Source organism: Nuphar pumila, chromosome 14, assembly GCF_984573655.1.
Source record: "Nuphar pumila chromosome 14, dmNupPumi1.hap1.1, whole genome shotgun sequence".
NCBI classification, from domain to species: Eukaryota; Viridiplantae; Streptophyta; class Magnoliopsida; order Nymphaeales; family Nymphaeaceae; genus Nuphar; species Nuphar pumila.
Genome location: NC_143262.1, coordinates 76,180,178 through 76,205,208, shown reverse-complemented (window position 1 = coordinate 76,205,208; position 25,031 = coordinate 76,180,178). Strand labels below are relative to the sequence as shown.

At 37.0% G+C, this 25,031-nt stretch overlaps 2 protein-coding genes across 2 annotated transcripts; both read right to left on the bottom strand.

Moving 5' to 3' along the window:
• Positions 1–21,003, bottom strand: LOC149817011 (BEL1-like homeodomain protein 1). The gene is made up of 3 exons (XM_089986856.1): positions 20,630–21,003; positions 1,245–1,305; positions 1–1,167 (listed from the first exon to the last, which is right to left on the bottom strand). Exons 1-3 carry the CDS (start codon positions 20,974–20,976, stop codon positions 271–273), a joined length of 1,305 nt encoding a protein of 434 aa, XP_089842982.1. The 5' UTR covers positions 20,977–21,003; the 3' UTR covers positions 1–270.
• Positions 21,004–22,035: 1,032 nt separating this feature from the next.
• Positions 22,036–23,239, bottom strand: LOC149817010 (uncharacterized). Its single transcript, XM_089987004.1, has 2 exons — positions 22,382–23,239; positions 22,036–22,050 (listed from the first exon to the last, which is right to left on the bottom strand). The coding sequence occupies exons 1-2, from the start codon at positions 23,237–23,239 to the stop codon at positions 22,036–22,038; spliced, it is 873 nt and encodes a 290-aa protein (XP_089843130.1).
• Between the last annotated feature and the right edge of the window lie 1,792 nt (positions 23,240–25,031).

Below are 25,031 nucleotides of genomic sequence, written 5' to 3'. Positions count from 1 at the left end.
GAAGGATAAACTCTATTTTCAAATTATTGAAGGATGAACTATCTTCAATGATGACAAAATAATATACATCTCTTAATGGCATTATAACCTGGTTTTACATTAGGCAACTAACTTTTCCCTTAGGAGAGAGGAGAGGGATGAAGCCAACCTAGCTATCTATGTGTATTCCTATGAAATGACTTTTGAATTGTAAAATTTACCTATACCCCCATATTGCTAGGCTTGACTACTGTTGTAGCAATTTCTAAGAAGAGGGACAATGATATATGTTCAACTCACAAAATCTGGTAACAACTGGGCAGCAAAACGCTTCCTGCTTTGGATGGTGTTGTTGTTTTTGGCATTAGTTGAATGTGCTGCTGCTGTAGGATTCAAACTGAAAAAATCACTAGAGGCTTCACTCCCCAGCTCATGCCTCCTCCCCAAAGCCAGATTTTGACTAGAAAGATAGGCTTGTTGTGTCTCAGATAGAGACAGCGAGTCACTGTGAGGAAGGCCTATAGTGAGAGAGACCCCGTTACCAGATATCCTAGGTGCAAAATTCTCATGACTGTATCTCCCAATGTCACCAATTTGGTATGAACCGAAACCCCCTCGATGGTCAGTGGCAGCAGCGGCAACAGCTGCAGAAAGAGCATAACAATCTCTGCAATGCTGATTGTTTCCACCGAATCTGCTCGTGTTCGTCCCCTCGGTGCCGCCGGCATCTACATTGACATTCATAGATGGAAAGGGATTTAAATCTTGAAGCCTATTGCTTCTGATCTTCTTTGGAGGGGCCGGGTTGAGTGGTTCATTGTCAAGGAGGGTCTGAGCATCAGACGAAGAGGAGAGCCCAATTAGGCCGAACCCAGTTAGGTTTTTAAGGTTTCGAAGGCTTGAGCTGGCAGTGGCTGCAGTGGAAATACATGGTGGAGAAGCTCTGGTCTCAGTGGTGCCGGAGTCTTGGTTTGTGCTCTTGGGTTTTTTGTTCATTGTTTGAGCTGCAGTGATGGGGCTTTCTGTTGTATTACACTTCATGGCTGCAAACTCCTCGTTGATCTCACTCTTGCTGGTCTTTTCCTCCAAGTTGTTCTCGTTTTCATGTTCCTTGACCTCTTCCATGTACATTTCTTCAACCATTGGTTTCCATAGCCTAACTCTTGCATTGATGAACCAGTTTGAGACCTGCAGTGATAAAAATATTTGGTGCTCAATGTAACTTTTTTTTTTACCCCAACAGGCCTTCTAGAGAGAGAAAGTACCTGACTTATAGTTAGGCCTGTTTGTTTGGCAAGCACATGCTTGTCTGCATCTTTGGGGTATCTGCCCATAAGGTAGAAAAGGTTAACAAAAGTCAGCTGATTGATAATTAAATTATTACCAGAAGACAAATTCAGAACTTGCAATATTTAAGAAACCCTGCCAGTCAAGGGACAAGAAGACATGCTTCATACAGAAACAAACAAAGCAGAACATATCTTCACGCTTTCAAGGAATCTGTGATACTTTAATATTGAAAAGGTTACAATTATGTGACACGGGAAAATTGAATAACATAAAAAAACTATGGAACAATTTGCGAAACGGCCCCTAACTTTTTCTGTATTAAATGATGGGCGTTTGTTTGGTAGAACAGAACATGAAAGTCTGACAGAAAATGATGATGCATGGCATCACAAATGCAAGGCTAAAGCTTCCTTCCTAACCAAGTTTAACCCATGCAAAAGGGAATATATATATATATATATATATATATATATATATATATATATATATATATATATATATATATATATATATATATATATATATATATATGGTCAGGTGATTAATGAAATATGCTTAATGATATGTGTTTAATGGGTTTTTCTGCTCTTTGTTGTTTTTTTGGCAGTTTTGAACCCATAAATGTGTTGGGAGAAATCCACACCTGATTATGTGTTTTTGATGAAAAAAAAAATATTTGGAGCCTAAAAAATTTACAAAGATTTTAAACCCTTGATTTTTTGAACCTTATACCAATCCACCTGTGTTGGAATCGAACACTTCAAGAACTGATCCCTATAAAATCAAGTACATGGATCACAGTATGGTTAGAATTTAAAAATAAAATAAAAAACTTGAAAAACCCATTAAGGACGCATCAGTAAGCACCTACCCCATATATATATATATATCTATATATATATGACACTCCTCAGCACTCTGCTGTGTTAAAAAGACCCTTTTGAAGAGCCGCTAAATGATAAAAATCCATGGAGGCCTTTAGCGGCGCTTCAAAAGGATAGCTAAAAGCTCTTTACACACAGCAGCAAGCGCTGCTAAAGGCTCTTTACACACAGCAGCACGCCGGTGTGTAAAGGGACTCTAACCTTTACCGATGCTTCAAAAGCAGCACCACTAAATGTCCTTTTTAACATAGGCGGGCACTGAGTGTCCATCACCTGTGCATGGTGTGCGTCCATTTGTGTCAGGCAGCTACCAATTATATATATATATATATATATATATATATATATATATATATATAGTATGGCTCAGCTGCTGAATCAATAGCTACTTAACTGCAGCTTAATCACACTGACCATCCATCATGTGCATTGATGGATGGTTAGGGTGCAAAAAATGAAAAAAATGCTGTAACACCCCAAAACACGCAAAATGAGGTATTGGCAACTCTAAAAACCACCACTAAAGGTTCAAGAGATGCGCGCAGCATTAGAAATTTCTAATACCATGCGTGTCCCTTTGGGGCTTTAGCGGTGCTTTCAAAGCGCCGCTAATAGCCTTTTCTGCCATTTTTTGATTATTTTTTTCTGTTTTTGCAAAAAAAATGTTGAGCATCCATTCTGCGCATGATGAATGCTCAGCAACATCAAGTAGGTGTCGAAGCACCTATTGATTCAGCAGCTACACTCTATTCTGTACGTATATTTATAAAGAGCGAGAGAAGCTAAATGGGTTTTCCAAACTTTTTCTTATTATTTTGGAAGATTTTAAGAAATGCATCTAAACTTTATGCGATAATAAAAAACAACTAAGTTTTCAATATTGTTAAAAGAACGAGTAGACATTGTCATGGTTAATTAAAAAAACCCTCAAGGGTTTACTTCCATTGTTGCAATTAAATGTGCGCTATAACTACCAACATTTAGGCACCAAACTTTAGGTGTGCTTTTGAATTTTTTTCTAAAATAACAGATATTGTTTTAAGTAGAAAACAATGATTTTATCCTATTAACTCAACTGGGGTCTGTGATAACCCAGGTTAAATCAAAGAAAATGTTTTTTAAATTAACCCAGAATAAATCTAGGTATGTTTTTAATAAAATTAAAAACATTGGTGTGCTTTTTATTATTGCAAAAACTTTAAGTGTCTTTGAAAATTTTCTATTATTTTTTAAATTTTATCATACAGGTGCAATCTACATGCTTGATTTTAGGGATCAGCTCTTGAAGTGCTACATGATACGTGCTAAATGGGTTTTTCTACCATTTCTGTATTTTTTTCACAGTTCTGACACCATAAATGTGTTGGACATGATCGATTTATGAGGAATCCACACCTGGATCATGTGTTTTCAATTTAAAAAATGATATTTGGAGCCTTAAAAATTTACAAAGATTTTGGACTGTTGATTTTTTTAACCTTATAAAAACACACCCATGTCTCAGAATAGAACACTTCAAGAGTTGATCCCTACTACAAAATCAAGTAAATAGATCACATCTGTACCATCAGAATTTAAAAATAAAATGAAAAACCTTAAAAACTCATTTAGCATGTATCATTTAACACCTATCATTTCACACCTACCCATTACCATATATATATATATATATATATATATATATATATATATATATATATATATATATATATATATATATATAGAGAGAGAGAGAGAGAGAGAGAGAGAGAGAGAGAGAGGTTCGCTACACTCCTTTGTAACACAACTTAGAAAATCTATTTTTTTCCTTTCTTTTATAAATCTAATCCTATAGATATGATATATATGGTTTTCTTTGTGCGAACAGACATTTGAATCGCTAGATTCTGCCATGGATGTGGGGTTTTCTAGCAATCTAAAAATCAAATGCATAAAAAAAATTGACTTGTAAAAACATATTTTTTGTTAAAAACCATGATACATGATACATAGGTCAACTCTCAACAAATCAACCATGTTGAACACATCTACCGTGTCAACTTAAGTAAAAAAAACTTGCATTACAAGATTCCAAATAGATTATATGTACAAACAATTTTAGCATATATATATATATATACAAACATGAGGGTGACTCTTTTTCAGCAAGATAAAATCTCGTCACTATTAATAACACAATAACGGTAACATTTTTGTCGTCGTTAATTGATAGGTAATAGCAGTGACATAAATATCGCATCATTATTACTCTACTACGGTCATGAATCTCACCTCTATTAGCTTATCAATAATGGCAAGCTGGATATCTCTTGGAATGCCTTGCTCTTACACACGTCTCGTCATTAAAGATATATGTATAATGGCGAGATTTTCAGGCCATTAGATATTGTCGTTAAAATACTTTACGATGAGATATGGATCTCACCATTATAGGGTTTTACTCTATAATGACAACAATTATGTCATTGTTATAAGTTTTACTCTAAAACGATGACAATTATGTTGCCGTTATAGAGTGATGTCTATAAAAGGGGCGCGATGAGCTCTTTTTATATTTCTCCCTCTCTCTCTGTTCTCTCTCTCTCTCTCATCCTTCTACTTGCTTGACCACTGTCAGACCAATGACTGCCTCCACCATCGACACTGACCCTTCTCGTGACCCCACAATCTCTCTCTCTCTCTCCAGTGTGGCCCATCCTTCGTTTGGCACCGTCACCACCATCGTCAAGCTAGGTGGACCTCCGACAACCTCTTCTTCCTCTTTTACACTTCTACCACTGGGCTAGGTCTTCTTCTCCCTCTTTATTTCTTTTCATTTTTTTTAAGTCATAAATGAGTGCTTGTTTTGATTTTATGGGTTAGAATTGTTTTTTTTTAATTGGCATAATGCATGAGGTTTTTTAGGATTTAGGTTATTGATTTAGTTTATTTTTTAAACAACATGAATGTTTAATTAGGTTTTTAGGGTTTATTGTATTTTTTTATTATCATTAGGCATGTAATGAATGTTTGATTTTCATTAGAATGTTTGATCTTACAAGCATAAGGTAAATGTTCATCATGGGTTGTTTTAGTTTTTCATTCTATCAATCAACAAAATTTGTTGTGGGAAAATTGCTTTATCATTCACTGTAATTGCTTATTATTTGTGTGCATTAGCACTTAGAATTGGGCTCTTGATAAGGCTAGTTAGCAATGCTATTCAGCTCACTTTTGTCTCACATTTATCGGTCCACTGGCAGAAAGGTTATATTTTGCCCAATGAAGCTTATATGACCAAAGCACGAATTGTATTTTTGGAAACTTTTGTTGGAGCAAGTACTGTAGATCCCTGTGCCTGTTAGAACTTGAGGGGGGTGTGAACTTTTTTCTCTTTTAAGCATCTTCTTGACATGAGAGATTTTGGTATATATCAATATGTGTGTGCATATTTTTTTATCAATATGTTGTCTGCATTTATAGACTGGTTCAAGGGATGGATCGGATGTGAGTTTCCAAGAATTATTTTGGAGGGTGAAATTTGAAAAAAAAAATGCAGAATACATCGGATGCATACCAGTTATGAGAGCCTTTGCTTGCAGAGACCATCCTTTGATATAGAAGGGATTGATGCAGTGGATGGTACAATCTCATACATGATCACCCTATTGTGAGTCCCATTTATTTGACTGGTAGATCATGTATCTTCACTAGGTTATGGGGATAAAATGCCATTCTTTTTTATTAGAAAAGAAAGGAAGCAAATCAAATTTTCTTTGATATAAATAGAGCAACATGAGTTTTTAACCAATTTTTTTTGTTTTGCAACATTTGCTTCTTGACTTGTTTATAATTGGTTTGCCATTGTTGTAACTATCATCAACATCTCTCACTTGTTTTTCTTTGGTGTTTTCCGTGCCATAAACAAGATAAAAAATTGATTTAGTTTATGTTAAAAGGGTTTTAAGTGAAGCAACTAAGAATCTTTTGAAGGGACCAACTCCCTAGCTGGACTAGATTCCAACATAAATCCTATGATGAACGTTGTTTGATCTCCAATGGTGTTCGAATGGTTGGTATCTATGGCATTAGAGGAATATGGAAGACCACTACTGCTAAGGCTATATACAACAGATCATCCACTAAATTTGAAACTAGTTGCTTTATTTCAAACATCAAAGAAGTATAAAAAAATAATAATGGTCATGTTTCCCATCTACATCACTAAGAAGTTGATATTTACTTGAATGCTATATCTTTCAAATCAACTTGCTGAATTTATGTAGCCTCTTTTCAATGTTACTAGTTGTCATTGGGATTTTTTTCAAGACTTGATGAACCTTGATGTTTTAGTTGCAAACTTGGTCTATTTTTTTTATCAAATTTTGACATGATTTTACGTTCAATATTTTTGAAAAATTAGAGAATGACTGTACTTAGTGGTTTAGTTGAATGTTTTTTTGTTTAATTAATTAGCATAAATGATCTCTCTACACTCTGATTATATATATATATATATATATATATATATATATATATATATATATATATATATATAATCACACTAATCCAAGATTCTCTTGTTGAATATAATAGGGTCGCCCTCTATGAATATGGATCAATCATGGATACATATTTATGACATAAGTTCTGAACCTTATACATCTGAAATTGATCGATTTCTTGAAGCGTCATGTACTCATGTTAATTTCGTTAGTAGGATGTGATGCTTATACCGGGACTGTAATAATAACAAATTTAAAGTTTTACGACTGATCAAACTACACTTGATTGGACGTGATTTCAGTCCAAAATATATTCAGTCTCATGTGAGTGTGGCCCAAACCCACATAAATATAGTGCATATACATCATGATGAGCGCAAAGATACGACATAGGTTAATGATTGGGTCGAAGAATGTTGGATGATGTTATTATGTGGATAACATTGGATCCAGCTCCAAATGATGATGGTAAATGCAAGCCCCTTCAAGACTTAATAGGTGATGCCCAAAGTGATCTATATGTAGGTTGTACAAAGTTAACAAAATTAGCTTTCATTCTCAAGTTGTTACATTTCAAAACAATAAACAATCGAAGTAACAAATCATTCAACATGTTGAATGAGGCGTTGTTCGAGTGAAAAAGATTACCAAACTTTTATTACGAGGCAAATAAATTTATGAATTACATTGACTGTGATTACGTAAATATAGATGCATGCATGAATGACTGTGTACTTTTCTGAGAGGAGCATGCGAAGAACAAAATATGCCCAAAGTGTAATGCTTTAAGATCAAATATGAGGTAACACAAGACCTGACGTGCAAGTGATGAGAACATATTAATTCATCCATCAAATTCTATAGTGTAGAAGGAGTTTGATAAAGAAAATATATCATTCGTGGTGGAACCTCACAATGTTCGTCTCAGCTTGGCAAGCAACGATTTCAATCCATTAGAAAATATGAGTCAATCATATAACATGTGGCTCATAGTATTATTGTTGTAAAATTTACCAATATGTTTGTGTATGAAAAATTATTTCATACATCTTTCTCTACTCATCTATAGACCAAAGGCACTTGAAAATGACATAGATGAGCATTCATTAATCAAAGATTTATAAGAGTTATTGGATAAAGGCATTAGCACCTATGACACATCAACTAAAGAGATATTTCAGATGCGAGTGGCAGGAATCTGGACTATCAATATTTTTTTATTATATGCAAACTTATCAGGGTGGTCTTTGAAGGGAAAGCTTGTGTGTCCAGTTTGCAATATCGATACAGGGTCAGATAACTGGAAGTTTGACAGGAAGAAGTGTTAGATGGCACACCATCGATTATTACCATACGATCACCCATAACATCATCAAAAGAAGGAGTTTGACAATAAAGTGAAGCCTAGAGTACCACCAAATGAATTATCTAGAGCTAAATTGAAGGTACATTTAAGTAATGTTATTGTTGATTTCAAAAAAGTATGGGTTGATGGAAAAAGAAAAGAACATGATGACAACCAATGATATCTAAATTAAACAAAACATATATATTTTTGACTATCATATTAGTCATCAGTGAAGCTAAGACACAACTTAGATGTGATGCATGTTGAGAAAAACATATGTGATAATATTGTATATACATTTCTCGATGTCAAGGAAAAAATAAAGGATAACAAAATTGCAACTTATTGGCCATTGAATTTTGAAGCCTTATATATAAAAACATGCCTACATGTTGCAATTGAACAATCTAAGAGTTGATTCTCACTAAAAAAGGAAAGAATACATATCACATTTATAAGGTCAAATTTATGAAAAATGATAAAAAAAATAAAAAGCATTTATATGTAGAAGTGTCTGTAGAAAACATAGTCCTCAAATAAATTATATATACAGGGTAAGTACAATATGTATACCAACAAAATATGTAAATTTGTATGCATAAAGATTTTTATAGTTTTTTTATTTTTTTTTAAAATTTCACTATACGAATGCGATCTAGATGCTTGGTCTTATAAAAACAAACTCTTAAATCATCTGATTATGATATATAAGAAAGATCTTTTAAGGCTTGAAAATCAATGGCTCTGAATTTTCGTAAATATTCAAGCATACAAAATCATTTTTCTTGATCCGATTACGATGATCCAATAGTCGATTTCAAGCAAATGGACCACACCAAATGCATATGCGAGGTTAGATTTGCAAAAACCTTATGAAAAACTCGGTTCATACTAGTTTACATATTTTGCTGGTTTATATATTCCAGTTTTTTTATATATATGGGATAGTGTTTGCTACCCACGTGAGTCACCTCCTAGTTAGAACTCATAGGTGAAGGTTGTTTTGACCAAATCTGACATCATAGACATGTTTAGCAAGGTCAAAATAGTATAAATCAATTCTTGAGTCATAGTTTTTAGGCATAAAACATGTTTTTTTGAGGTTTGAAAATTTGGTACATTGTAGGTCCGTAATTTTTCAACCCTCATAAAATAAGACATATATGTTTAAAAAATGTAACCTAAAGGTTAGTTTCTACTAAACTTAATATGTAGTTCACATCTGAAAAATCAGATGTGTAAAAAAACTAAAAAACTGAAAATATTATATTTTTTCACTAAGGGGTTCCTTACCCATGACACTAAAAGAAAAACTCTAATTAGCGACGAATTTTTTTCATCACAAATTTACAACGGATTAGCTAGAGAAAACTATCCGTCGCTAACATTCAAATTATTTGCGAAATTAGCGACAGAAAAAATTCTGTCGGGAATCCATTGCGAATTAGCGATGGATTCACGATGGAACAATTCTGTCTCAAACTCCGTCACAACTTCGCGATGGCTCAGCAACAAATTTTTTTTATCACTACTTCGTCGCATATTTGCGACGACGTTTGCGATAGAATTTTGCCGTCGCAAATTCGTCACTAAATTTTCCGTAAATCACTAATGCGAGCCCCTTTTCCCTTTCTGTTTCATTAGTCGCCCGCCCACCACCCGTCTGCCTCCCGTCGCTAGGTGACCTCCCATCGCCCACCCAACCGGTGACCTCCCGTCGCCCGCCCGATCGACAACCTCATCGATCTCCCGTTGCCTGCTCGACGCCCATCGACCTCCCGATGACCTCTTCTCTCTTTCCCCTCCTGTTCTCTCTCTCTCTCTCTCTCTCTCTCTCTCTCTCTCTCTCTCTCTCTCTCTCTCTCTCTCTCTCGTTGCGCCTCCTATGGGTTTTCTGGTGAGCCTCGTTCGTAGGTAACCCTTCCCCTTTCCCCTATGGTGTAGCCGCCCCCTTCCTCCTATGGTTGCCGGAGAGCCAGAAGAGGTCCAACGGCCTCTGCTGGGCCCTCCCCACCCCTGTGTAGTCGGTGGGGGCTGGCAAAGGCCCTGATCGCCTCTGCTAGGCCCTCCCCTTGCTCTTGATCTCTTTGGCAGAACAAAGGGATCTGCCCCTGTCCTCTTTTTCTCTGGCATGACAGGGGGCTTCGCCTCTGTCCTTTTGAATGCCGACAGGCCCCCCTTGTCCTCTTGACTTTGCTGACAAGTCCCCCCTTGTCCACTGCTGGAGAATAATCCATAGGAGGAGAAGCCCCCTTCCCTTTTGTTTTCCCTGGTAGGGGGTGGCTTCGCCCCCTGTCCTCGATAATTTCAACAGGGGGCAAAGCCCCCCTACCCCTTGGCTTTTTTGCTCGACAGGGGGCAGATCCCTCTGCCGAGAAATTTTGCCTTGGAAGGGGGCGAGACCCCCCTGCCTCATGATTGATACGGGAGGGGACGAGACCTCCCTGCCTTGACCTTACTGCCAGCAGGGGCAGCACCCCTGTCTATCTCGCTTTTACCAAAGGGCTGCGTCTCCCTGTTCGGGCTCGTTTCTGACAGGGGGCGTCACCCTCCTTGTTATCGGGTAATAAACTTCATTTTAACACAATGTCTCTTGCAGATTTCTCAACGGATCCCGCTTGTGCCCCGCGACCCGTGGTAAGTAAGTGGCAAAAGCAATGTAAATCGGGTAAATACCCGTAGTGAGTAAGTGATGCATGTGCATCACATGTTATTTAATTTCTTGGATGCAACACTTTTATGTTCATACACTCGCTTAGTTGTAGATATCTAAGACTGCTTTGATGGAGTTCGAAAATCATGCTGAGCATGATTTTAATATATGAAAATAGAAGTGTTCTTATTTTTGGAGTTTGGATTCCATGCTAGTGATGGTAGTAGTTAGCGGAATATTGGAGTGTGTTTGTTGCAGGTACATGTTTGACATTGTTTTGATATGAATGATTTGAATGTATTGCAATGTTTGATGTGATTGTATCCATGCTTGCATGAAGTTACTTTCAATTTGATTATGACTTTCATGTGAAATTGTATCATGAAAACATGCTTGAAATGAATGTATCGTGTTATGAATGAGTTTGCACTTGAAAATGAATGATAAGTTATCAATGCTTCAAACATGCTTGAAATGAATTGTTTTGCACATGAAAATATTAAGTTATCAATGCATGCATCATAGTTCTTGTGATTATATATATATATATATATATATATATATATATATATATATATATATATATATATATATATATATATATATATATATATATATATATGTGTGTGTGTGTGTGTGTGTGTGTGATATATCAAATCATTACATCTACCACGAATGCATGATGAATTTGATATTTTCTTCATCATAGCATTCTGATGATCCTCTTTTAACTAGTTAGGATATTATCCGTAACATCATACGATAAAATGACTACAAACCGTGAATAGATGTACCGTAGGATAGTTGACAATGAGGTATCGTTGAATATATGGATATTGTTGATAGTTTTATTGAATTTGCAACGGCAAGTGTCAGTACAGTGGATTCGACAGGTCGAATTAGGTGCCCCTGCACGATGTGTAAGAATAATCAATTTGTAGAACCTTATGACGTTAGACATCACCTCTACAGGAAGGGTTTTATGACTGATTATCAGAATTGAACATTTCATGGTGAAAAATTTAAGAACAATTTTGATGCATGGGTGGATGTGGTGCATGATAATTCATATATGGATTTGATATTTGATGTCGCAGGACCAGAATTGGGTTCTGCCATGGGTCCCAGTGATGTACCAACTGAGGTAAAGGACGAAGCACCAAATGATGCAGCTAGTAGATTTTATGATTTACTTAGAGATGCTGATGAGCTACTTTGGAATGATTCTAAGAGTCACACTATCTTGTCTGCAGTTCTTCAACTACTGAATCTGAAGTCTGAGTTTAATTTGAGTCAATCATGTTTTGATCGTATGTATTCTATTATGAAGAGTATGTTGCCTAAAGATGAGAAATTGCCACAAAATTTATATCGTGCAAAGGTTATGGTCAATGCTCTAGGTATGGGGTATCAAAAGATAGATGCTTGTCCAAATCACTGCATGTTGTATTTCAAAGATCAGGAAAATAGTAGATCATGCTCGTCATGTAGGCATCCTCGGTTCATGACAAAGACAAGATGCAATGGTAGCACAAGGTCAAAAGAAGTGTCATACAAGTTTCTCTACTACTTTCCTCTCACTCCTAGATTACAATGATTGTATATGTCTTCGAGGACAACTAAACACATGAGATGACATGCAAATAAAGTTTGACATGATAAAGACAAAATCATGCATCTTGTTGACGCGGAAGCTTGGAAGAACTTTGATCGTACTCATCAGACCTTCATAATGGAAGTGAGAAATGTTAAGCTCAATTTATATATTGATGGATTTAATCCATTTGGGGGTAGATAAACTCCATACTCATGTTGGCTAGTATTTGTAACCCCATACAACCTTTCTCCAAGCTTGTGTATGAAACGTCAAAATCTTTTCTTGTCTTTATTGATCCTTGGTCTGACCTCTCTAGGCCAAAATCTTGATGTATATTTAAGGCCATTGATTGATGAACTGAAAGTACTATGGGATGATGGTGTTCTCACGTATGATGCCCACAAAAAACAAAACTTCAATATGAAGGTTGTTGCTCTATGGACAATCAGTGACTTCTCTGATATGATATGTTATCTGGTTAGAGCACACATGGGAGGTTGACATGTCCGTACTGCATGGAGGATACAAAATCTTTTAGATTAATGCATGGAAGAAAGCTATGCTGGTTTGATTATCACCATCGATTTCTACCCAGCGACCATCCGTTCCGACGACAAAAGAATGTGTTTTGAGCAGGCACAACTGAAATGAAAGGTCCACCCATAAGGTTGTCTGGCATAGAAAGTTTAAGAAGATTGTGATACTTTCCATATGGACTGACAGATGCCCGTAGCCCGACGCCCTTCCTTGGATTTGAGAAGGATCACAATTGGACAAAGAAATCTATATTTTAGGAACTACCATATTGGTCAACCTTGTTGATACAACATAATTTGGATGTGATGCATGTGGAGAAAAATGTGTTTGATAATGTGTTCAATACGGTAATGAATGTGAAAGGAAAAACGAAGGATAATCTGAAGGCCCGCATGGATTTAAAAGTAATACATAAAAGACCAGAATTGGAACTCAAAAAGTACAATGACAAAGTACTGAAACCAAAGGCAAGGTACGTGCTTGGACCAGATCAAGTAAAATATGTATGTCAATGGTTGAGACAGTTGAGATTTTCAGATGGATACGTCTCTAACATTGTGCAGGTTGTAAAGATAGACAAGAAACAATTATATGGGTTGAAGAGCCATGATTATCATGTCATTATGCAACGGTTGATACCCCTAGCATTACATGATATGTTAGACAAATAAATATGGGGGGTATTGTCCGAGTTGAGTGGATTTTTTAGAACATTGTGCACATCGAAAGTCGTAGTATCTGAGGTAAAGAATCTCGAGGATTCTGTCGTCACTACTATTTGTCAGCTAGAGAAGATATTTTTGTTAGCATTTTTTGATGTTATGAAACATGTCATCATACATTTGTTATATGAACTAAGGGTTGGTGGTCCTATGCAATATCAGTGGATGTACCCATTTAAAAGGTGTATATATTTTTATATTTTTCTCTTTAATGCTATTGAAAAATTTATTATAATCTGAAACCTATATTGTTGACAGATGCATGTTTGACCTAAAAAAAAGGTTCAGAATAAAGTAAGAGTAACAGACTCTATTTGTGAGGCATACACTTTAGAAGAGATTTTAAAATTTTCATCTATGTACTTTGAACCTCACATTCCAACACGTTACACATGCCCACCTCGTAGTGATGATGGAGAACAATTTACTGTAGCTGACAAACTGTCGATATTTCAACCACTTGGGCATGCCTTTGGCAGTTGCCGATCAAGACTCTTAGAAGATCGAGAGCAAGACGCAGAACAAATCTATATCATTTTTAATTGCTCAGCAATCGACCTATACATCGAGTAAGTATACTTAATATGCAACACTAAGTTCTATACGTGCGTACATAGTTCGGTAATATAAGTATTTGTTAAGTGCTGGCGATTTGATCTAGAGTTGCGAAGAGAACTCTCATATCTCACTGATACAGAAGTACAAAAAGAATATGAAAATAAGTTTGTGGCATGGTTGAAAGAGTTGGTAAGAATGATGACATATATTCTTTTCGTGTAAACAATAATAAGTTACTTAATTGGTCGTGATCACAATCATTGTTTATGCTTGTAGGTCCTCCATGGTGATGTTAAAGATCAAGGAATATGTGATTTACAAAATGGTCTGACCAAAGTTATGCAATGTTACAACGGGTACATCGTAAATGGTTATCGATTCCATACAAAAGACTATGGTGTAAACAAGTCAACAATGAATAGTGGCGTGTGTGTCAAGGGTAGCAGTTACAGTGAAAATGAACATGACTACTATAATGTAATAGAAGAAATAATGGAGTTGACTTACTTAGGCATAAATAATAAGGTAACTTTATTCAAGTGTCATTGGTTTTGATCCCACAACAACAAGAGTCGACAAAGTCTCAGACATTGTGGAGGTGAATCATAAATCAATGTTTGGAACATATGAACCATTCATATTAGCTTCGCAAGCTCAACAAGTTTACTATACTTCATATCCGAGTATAAAAAAATCAGATAGAAATGAATGATGGGTAGTTTGAAAGGTAAAGTCTAAACTATACCCCGAGTATGATCAGTTACAGAAAGAGAAGTTAATTGAAGAGAGTGATTACTATCAATTAGATGATATGTATGACTTCTCTTATGGTCACGATGTCGCGCATGATATGCATATCATATCTCCATTAGTCGATGACACATGCATGGAAGAATGTGATCCAAATGATATACCAAGTGGATGGGCACCCAATGAAGAAGAAGAAGAAAAAGATGACGAAGAAGAGGAGGAGAAAGAAGAAGAATATGAAAGTCAAACAAGTGATGAGGAAGAATTCTTGAGCTAGTGAAATACATACCTTTATTTGATGTGAATGATTTGAATGTATTGAAATGTATTGCAATGATTTGAATGTATTGCAATGTTTGAATATATTGCATGAAGCTAATTTTGATTTGATTATGTATCTTCGATAGGTATAGAGTTATGATTTGAATGTATTGAAATGTATTGTAATGACTTGAATGACTTAAATGTATTGCAATGTTTGAATGTATTGCATGAATATAATTTCGATTTGATTATGTATCTTCGATAGGTATAGAGTTATGATTTGAATGTATTGCAATGACTTGAATGATTTGAATATCTTGCATGAAGTTATTTTCGATTTGATTATGTATCCATGATGATATAAAGTTGTGTAACTGATCAAATTGTATTGCAAGGTAAGGATAAGTTATCCATAATTATCAAGTGATGTCATATCTTATGTTTTAATGTATTGCAATATTTGATGTGAATGATTTGAATGTATTAAAATGTATTATAATGATTTGAAGGTATTGCAATATTTGAATGTATTGCATGATATTTTTTATTTGTTAGAATATGGTTTGTGGAGGTTACAGTGGTCGAGCACCCAGTGGTAGCCAGTCCCAGTCTTCATCTTCACGGGTTGCTTTGATAGGTATATCATTTAACTAATTGTATACTTGATTAGTTTAAATGCACATTGTGTGAATTTCTAACTCATTTTTCTATAGATGATGATTTGCCTGCACATGACCCACCTACACCAGTTGTTCATACAAGTCACGAGACAACGCTGGATACAAGGTCTTCTTAGTCTGACATACGACGACTCATTCAAATAGTATATATCGATAATCGACCATAAGTATTTTATTTTTACTTATCCTATACTTATCTTATAAATATTATATATTGATAATTAATGTGTACCAATTCATGTGTAGCGCGATGTTCGAGCCATAAGAGGTAATGCGAGAGATTAGACATTCACTAGTTCAATATCTACCAGGACTGGTCGCTCAATGGAAAGAGTACCCGAAGGAGGTGTTGGACAGATTGTGGTTCTCATTCATGGTATACAATTATTTCACATAGTTAATGCGTTTCATATTTAATTTTTTGTTGTAGTCATGTCTATCAACTTTCTGAAATTATTTATAGGCTTCAAATCACTTCACGACTACGATGGAGGAGCAAGACACGAGAAAGGTGTGACAGAAGGTGGTTGCTAGTCGATTTGCAGACATGCTGCACAATATGAAGACTGCAGCAAGAAAAACATCTGACGGGATAGATGATCCACTGCAATAGAAGGGCCATGACCCTTCTACTATCAGGTCAGATATTTGGGATGCAATGTGTGACAAGTGGGCGGGGCATGAATTTTAAAACCGCTCAGCGAAGGCTGCACAAAACCGAGCGAAGATGCCTGATGCCCATCTACACAGGTAGATCTAGGACTTTTGGGAGCCACCTGAAGAAAATGGTAACTCATCAATATATATTGTCAATTTTATAAGTATTGTTGCATACTTGTTAAATAATTTTTTTATCATTTAACTTCACAAGAAGCAGAAAAGGGAGGCATTGTACCATATAAGGATGTATTTGTTGAAACACATAAACGTAAGACCAAGAGAGAGTTCGTATTAGAGAAGGCAAAAATGACAATAGTATATATTTATTATATTAATAAACATTATAATATACAAGTTATCATAAACATTGTAATTCCTAATTATTAATCCATATTGTAATCATTACTTTGTAGGAGTCATACGAGCAACAAATGGTAGAACGATATGACGATGACTCTACTCAGCATCTGCCTTTTGATCCTGCAGCATGGGTGACTGTAACAAGTGAACCCAAAAAGGGTCGTGTGTTCGGGTTTGAGAGTAATATGAATACCTCACCAGTCGTTGCCTCCTCCAGTCACGGTTCTCAGACTTCTCCCGTCAGCATCAGCTCCAAGCATCGGACTGACCTGCCTAATTCTTGGGATGATGTCTGCCAGCTTGTTAAGGACACAATGCATGACTATTTACATGAAACATTTTTTGACGTTATCCGTAATGAGTTGTGCAACTTTTTTTGAGACAGGGGAACTTCGTCTGCAGGTGCCTCTCATGTATGAAAGTTTCATGTGATTTGTTTCATGTCGTTAGATTTCAAGCTAGTATATGCATGATTAGAACACATATTTGCATAATTGAATCATTATGAATTTTTTATGTCAGCCTTAGAACACATCTGAATTCTGTTAATATCCTTCACTTTATTGCTAGCTAGATTATGTGTAATTCACTCATGTTACTTTGATTGCCTTAACTTAGGTGCATCACATATAATTTATTTCATTATATTTTGTTTATCAATACTAACCTTTCTTTTCTCTTATAGGATGATAGCGATAATAAACGTAGAAGAGCTGAAGGGGCAGATTGAGACAATGAAGAAGATGACGCACAGAATCTTGGCGATGATTAGATTCATGTGTTGAATTTGTTATACCTTCTTGTTGTTTCAAAAGAAAATCTTTGTAAATGTTCACTTCTAAATAATTAGAACTTTGCGAGGATTATAGTGGATCAATAAATTGTTTTAGAGGATTATACTTATTAAGGATTAAGCAAAAGACATGCAAAAGTTTGTTTTGTAGAATCATTTAGGACAATGTAGCCCATAAATTGTTTAGGAGCTACTCATCTATCTCTTATATATATATATATATATATATATATATATATATATATATATATATATATATATATATATATATATTATAACCCGTAATAGTGGATGAGCAAATCGTCCATATATCTGCCTCTATCTGCACGGATCAGGTGCAGAAACATCATATTTTGCCTAAAGAATTAATTATGGTTGTGATTGTTACTAATTCTCTTTTTATGCAAAAAATCTAATAGTCGTTCAACATTACAAGTTTTCTTATATATAGAGAGATAGAAAAGTGGTAGTTGTCTGACCACTTTCGTGCTTCATGGAAATGAACGTTGCACGTCTATCATGCGCACATGATGGATGTTCAATGCCCACCCATGTTAAAAAGGGACCTTTACCCGTGCTTTTGGTCTCATCTGATATTTGACCTTTGGTAGCATTTTTGAAGTCCACTAAAGGGTGTTTTTAACATGGATGCATAGGGATGGCAGTGGACCGGGGGGAAAGCGGGGCCCCGCCTCGCCCCGTTTGGACCGGGGATGAAGGGTATGAAACGGGGATAGAGGCGGGGGTGGAGGATAAAATCCATCCCCGCCGCGGAGGCGGGGCGGGGGTGGACGTGCACTTTTCCTCGCCCCGCCTAATCCCCGCCCCGACTACTTTTCCCCGCAATATCCCCGCCCCGCCCCACCTCATCGCCGTTTGGAACGGGGATGAAGGGTATGAAACGGGGATGGAGGATAAAATCCATCCCCGCCGTGGAGGCGGAGCGGGGGTGGAGGATAAATTTTTGAGGCGGGGCGGGGGTGGAAACCTTGTCCCCCGCCCCGCCCCGCCCCACTGCCATCCCTATGGATGCATGTTGAGCATCTATCACGCGTGAGTGATGGAAGCTCAGCGCGTCTATTTTTTGTCATGGACATAGGCCGTTAAGCAGCTACCACTCTCTCTCTTTAGACCATTAGGTGCTAAATGATACATCTTAAATGGGTTTTTCTGCTCTTTTGGTGTTTTTTTCAAAGACCAAGATCAATATATATATATATATAGAGAGAGAGAGAGAGAGTTGGTTAGGTGCTAAATGATATGTGTTAAATGGGTTTTTCTGCCCTTTTAGTGTTTTTTTAAGTTCAACACTGCAAATGTGTTGGGCATGGTCCATTTACGAGGAATCCACACTTGGATCATGTGTTTTCAATGAAAAAAATGATATTTGTAGCTTCAAAATTTTATAAAGATTTTAGACAGTTGATTTTTTGAACCTTATAAAAACCCACTTATACGTTGGAATTGAACACTTCAAGAGCTGATCCCTATGAAATCAAGTACATAGATAACATTTGTACAGTCAGAATTTATAAATAAAATGCAAAAAGACTGAAAAACCACCAAACGTGTGAGCAGCTACCATGAGTAATGCACTGGTTCTACGTCGTTTTCTCGTTCTACCCCCATTAGGCCCCTTCAAAATTCATAGTTTTTTGGTATTTTTTTTATAACTGACACCATAAATGTGATTGCCATGTTTTGTTTAGTGGGAAGAGGCTTTTGGATCAGGGAAATCTAACATGTATACTGTTTTTTTTTATGATCCAAAATCAATGGCTATGAAGGCATCAATTTTTCCCAACTCATAAATATATATCTTTTTGTCAAAAAAACATGATTCTAGAGGTCGATTCCCACTAAATGGAGCATGCTATAAAACACATCCAACAGTTAAGATATATCATAAAACACTTCAAACTATGGGGCCTAACCGGGCAAAACTAAAAACTGACACCTTTTGGTGTTTTTTTGTCTAATATGTTCAATTCTCTCTCTCTTTCTCTCTCTCTCTCTCTCTCTCTCTCTCTCTCTCTCTCTCTATATATATATATATATATATATATATATATATATATATATATATATATATATATATATATATATATATATATATATAAAAAGGAAAAGTGAAATTTGGTTACCAGCAAAACATGTTTGCTAGTTTCAACCAATAGCGGTCATTCTATTTGGGAATCGAACAACTCCATTCTTTCCCTTTCCGGCCAATTCAAACCCCTCCCTCAGGAAAGCAGATCAGGTCAGACTGAACATGAGCGTTTTTTCTCATGCTGACATCGTGGCCATCCGATTTGTATTTTAAAAAGCTCAAAAGTCAACAAAACCACATGGCATCCATCCAAAATGTAAACAGACGGCCACGATGTCGGCATGAGCAAAAACGCTCATGTTCAGGATGACCTGATCTGCTTCCCTCCCTCCCACCCATCCCAGCCCAGCCTGACTCCCTTTTTTTCCCTCTCCCCTGTCCCTCTCACTCCCCTTTCTCTGTGGAGCATAACCACCATCGAACACCACCAACGGTTGACCGATCCACCACCAACGTTCCTCCTCCCTTCTTTCAGAGGACCACCACCACCTTCTTACCCCGATCTCCCTCCTTTGCTCACCTTTCTTCCTCCCTTGTTACCATCACCTTCTCACCCGATCTCCCTCTTTCATTCACCTTTTTTTCCTCTCTTGTTACCACCACCTTCTTCACCCGATCTCTCTCTTCTATTCACCTTTCTTCCTCTCTTCTATGTATCACTTTATCTCCTTCTGCTGGTGATGCTTCTTGAAGGTGGTGGTCCTCGGAAGCACAACACAGAAAAATAGGAGGGAGAGGGAGAAGGGAGTCCGACTGGTAAGAGAGAGAGAGGGGGTTTGGGTTTGGGGAAAGGAGAAAGAACTTTATTGGACTTGGAGGGCCACTGTTGGTTCAACCAGCAAACATGTTTTGCCGATAAACATATTCCAGTTTTCATCTCTCTCTCTCTTAGAGAGAGAGAGAGAGAGAGAGAGAGAGAGAGAGAGAGAGCATTGGGTTACAATAGAATGGAGTACTCACGGGTGAAGGAAGTGTTCGAAGAGCCAAGCTCTAAGCACTGAAACTGATCTCTCGGGAAGTCCCCTCTGTGGCCTCCACGCATTGTGCTGCACCTTGCCCAGCTGCTGAAGCGCCCTCTGCTGCCTGAGCTGATGATCAACGTACCTGAGTCTCGACCATTCCGCCTTCCGGCCTCCGAGTCCGTCATTTTCTTCTCCCAAACTCTTCCTTGTTTCCCTGATATGCGCGGAAATGGCATCACGTAGGCACCTGAACTGCCTGGAGATGGTTTGCAATGCGAGGGCAGTGTATGTTTTTGCAGCACCAGCTCCGGCTGCTGCCTCAAAGGATGAAACCACCATCTGCATCTGATCGTGGTAATGTTTGTACCTCTGGTCCACCTAACATATATATCAAAAGCCATCACAAGAGATTCTGCGGGGATAGATTTTATTGAATATATAAAAATGGAAAAATCAAGCGAAAGTTTCATTGATGAGAAAGAGAACAAGTATTTAGTAGAATATGGGAATAACTTTTATTAAATCTGGAACAGATAAAAAGTATGGAACTGTGTAATCTAGTAGGAAATAATTATAAATTAGAAATATATGGGGTTGCTAACCATGGAAACAAATCATAAATAACATATGGCTGAAGGAAGAAGATTGAATTGGTAGTAAAGAAACTGTATGGAGAAATTGAGAATCTGGGTTGAGCTAATTTTCATTGAAAATGGCAGAAATAGACCATAAATTTGGTTAGATCAGAATTCTTGGATTTTAGAAAACAGAGACCCCAGTATTCATTCTATTTTTTTTTTGTTTAAGGAAAATAAGAAATTTCGGTAAAGTTAGGAAGAAACATCCCAATACAAGTAGTGAGTAAGCATTTTGAATATTAGGTATCTGCGTTATTAGTTAACTTTAGAGTACCGTGTATATTGAAAGAAGAAAAATAAGGATCATCAGAAATCTTTCTCCGGTCTCTTTCTTGCCTTGAAGTTTATGATCCATTATTCAGAAAAATAGAGCTCTTCAACGCATTTCACAAAGTGGTGAATTTCCACTTTGAGATGATTATACTTCAAACTATTTTTCTCAAAATTCTTTCCAAATTATTCAAACCCTTTTTATCCAAAAAATAAAAAAAGGAAAGAAATTCATTGTCTATAATATTTCCAACCAACAGTATCCGACCATCAAATTTCTCTGAAAAAAAAGAAAGTGAACAGTATTTCACTTTTTAATGCATGGTTGCCTTCTCTCTTTACTTTGTACCATACATCATTATTGTTCTTTTTGTTATCATCGCCATCATCATCGTTATCACCGTCATAGTCATCACCATCACCACCACCATCATCATTATTATTATTATTTAGCGGTAGTAGCAGTACTTCACAAAACGAATAGGCGATTGAGTTTTCAAACCAATTTCAGCTGAAAAAGAACAACAATAATAGCAACCATAAATCTCTGTGTTACATATTTTTGTTTCTTACTCAAACCAACCAATTATCAAAACCATTTTCAGAAACAAGAACAGAAAGGAATAAATTTTGGAAGTCACTATTAGTTATGTAATTCAGTTTTGTTACTACTGGAATTATTCGAGTTTCACACACTTCCCATTAGAAAAGAATGAAACCAAATTAAGAAAACCCATTATTTCCAATTTTTCATGAAAAGGAAAAAATATAAATAAAACCCATCTCCTCCTTATGAGTAAATAATTAAATAAAATACTCCAAAAACGATACTCCGTACTTACTTCCTCCAGCATGGTGACCAGCTTAGCCTTCTTCATCTGAAGCTCCTGTCTCTCTGCAAAGGTTAGGTCACTCCATTGCTTGCCCCCCACCTCTTCCGCAACCACAGCCGTCGATTCCCTCTTGGCCTTGCCTTCCGTTGCCGTTGATTTACCATCTCCCTCGCTCTTCAACCCCCTTCCCATATTCACCACCTCATCCAGCAGTTGCTGTGCAGCCTTCAAATACTTGGACCCCATAAGAATACTATGCAACCCACCTTCCCACTTCACAGTCCCCTCTTCTCCCCCTTCCTCACCTCCCCCGCCGGCAGCATCCGGCAGCATGATCGTTGCTGCCGCATCGGATTGGAAACTGTTAGATGTCGCCATGAATTGCACTGGCGATGACGATAGGCTCAGTGACAATCCACCTTGCTGCTCCCGTTGCGGACCAACTGGTGAAGGGATTTCACTGATTGATTGGTGGCCGGAATTGTTTGCGATTCCCGGAATGTGATGTGGATTACTGACAGAAGCAGTGGTCGTGGGGCTGGTCTGATCGATCGACTGGACGAACGACAATTCATTCCCGCTGTTCCTCCATAGACTGTACTGCCTGAGATTGGGGACCATGAAGCCGGAATTCATTCCACTTGGTTGGTTGCCAATTGATGGTTGAGCTGTCACCGGAAGCGGGACGCCGATAAATTGCTGTTGGTTCCCTGTCAATGGATTTCCGGCATTTTGGTTGATCAAAACTACATTTCCTGGTGATGATGCTTCCGGTAATCCGACGTAACCCGGGTTCATCAGATACAGTGTCTGCATATTATCTACAGCCTGAATGCCTGCAGTGTTTGCGGAGAAGTATGTTGCCATGATCTCTGAAATCGACAGAACCCAATCAGTTATTTTCTCGCAGCAAATCAATCACCAGATGAATAAAGAACGCCGTCAGGCTGTCAGGTCATCATGGATGCATCATTCTTTCTTCCTGACACCCATGATACTGAAAGGGATATGCTGGTTCTTTGATTATGAAAGGCATGAGATCATCTCTTGTCTAGCCAATTTCTATCAGAACCACTTTTGGTGTAAAAAAACCTGCGAAAAAGGGAGAAAGAGTTACGCAAGAAGGATGAAGGAAAAGATGGGAAAACATGATTCTTTTCTTTTTCCTCTTTTCTTCTAGAATTTTACTATCACTGTCTTTCTACACGTTCTTTCATTTTCAGGTTGGTTAGTTATAGCGACCCCAAATAGGATGAATTGGAAAAATAGGCAAAAAAAAAAAAATGAAAATCATGACTGACACGCCAAGGGATGTCAGAAGGGATACCTACATCCAGAACAAAAAGAGCAAGATGAGGACTTATGAAATTGAAAAGGCCTTATTATTACTATACCAATAAAATAAATAGGATAACACCAATCTTCATCAATCATCATGTTGGCATTGTTTAATTTCAATCCAATCTACTCTGGTCGTTTTCCATTGGTGGAGCACAGGTATCAAAGATGGGATCAGGCAACCAACCGGATTGAATTCTATGATTTGACCTTCTCTCTCATCATTAGCTGCAGGCCGTCACACGCGAGCACATCTGTTCATAGAAGATGATAGATCAACAAAGAGAGAGAGAGAGAGAGACTAAAAGATCACTCTTGTGTCAGAGGGTGTCTCAAAGGACGAGGAAACGTCTATTTCTATACAAGAAATGGGGTGAATTTTTAGAAAATTTATAATAAAACCTTCATTGTCACGGCCATCAAAATCATGCTTTTAGTTTGAGAAATCATATGACGTATATTGAATTGAGTATTTTTGTGTGCTATTTTCTGGTGGGATAAATTGAAATTGAACACTCGCAACCACCACCACAATACCAACAACAATAGTAGTTGTGCTTGTTCTCATTAAATAAATAAATAGTAGTTTTGAGAATTAGTAACATTACAGTATATATTCAATCCGAAAAACTTCAAAGTATGGAAGAAAAAAGAAAACGCAACTTCAATCTAAAGCAAAGAAAACCGTTAAAAAATAAAATTTCCAATCCTCTGTTTCTTTAACATTAACAGAATCCAAATCTTAACGACACAAACTTTGCAATACCAAAAACTCTTTTTGAGACCTTTCTTTATCCCCTTCTCTAACTTCCTGTTTCTCTCTCAACTTTGTTATCACGTGAAAGAGACCATCAACGGAAAGCAGTGCAGACTTCGTCCCCACTAGGGGAAATTCAATAGTAAAATTGGAAAGATAACAAACACGAAAGTGATCATCCCAATTTCGCTTTCGCTACCCGAACCTATTAATATATGGCCTCTATCATACCTTTGCACCCTTTACTGGAAGATAACAATTAAAGAGAGAAAAGCTAAGGTTTCGCACTCAGCCAGAGAGAGAGATTGAGATTTCCTCTTTGTGCTGGGTCAGAGAGAGAGAGAGAGAGAGAGAGAGAGAGAGAGATTTCCTCTTTGTGCTGGGTGAGATGGATGTATTGTAAAAAAATGGGCAGCTTCGGGATTTTACACAGTCGGGTGTGGTGATCATAGTTCTGCAGGACTTTTCAGTACAGCAGGTCTCCAGATCCAATGCCGTTTTCACTGTGTACGTAATAAACGAATCTCCTAATTTTTCTTCCCATTTTTTATTTTATTCGAACTT

What these genes read in the sequence shown, in the direction of transcription:
- LOC149817011 (XM_089986856.1), bottom strand. Translation starts at nt 20,976, where the DNA reads ATGCAGATGGTGGTTTCATCCTTTGAGGCAGCAGCCGGAGCTGGTGCT. An exon ending in TTCGAACACTTCCTTCACCC is followed by an intron (nt 1,306 to 20,629) that starts GTGAGTACTCCA and finishes CCTTATGGGCAG; the next exon opens with ATACCCCAAAGATGCAGACA. An exon ending in CAGGCCTAACTATAAGTCAG is followed by an intron (nt 1,168 to 1,244) that starts GTACTTTCTCTC and finishes TTATCACTGCAG; the next exon opens with GTCTCAAACTGGTTCATCAA.
- LOC149817010 (XM_089987004.1), bottom strand. Translation starts at nt 23,239, where the DNA reads ATGGCAACATACTTCTCCGCAAACACTGCAGGCATTCAGGCTGTAGAT.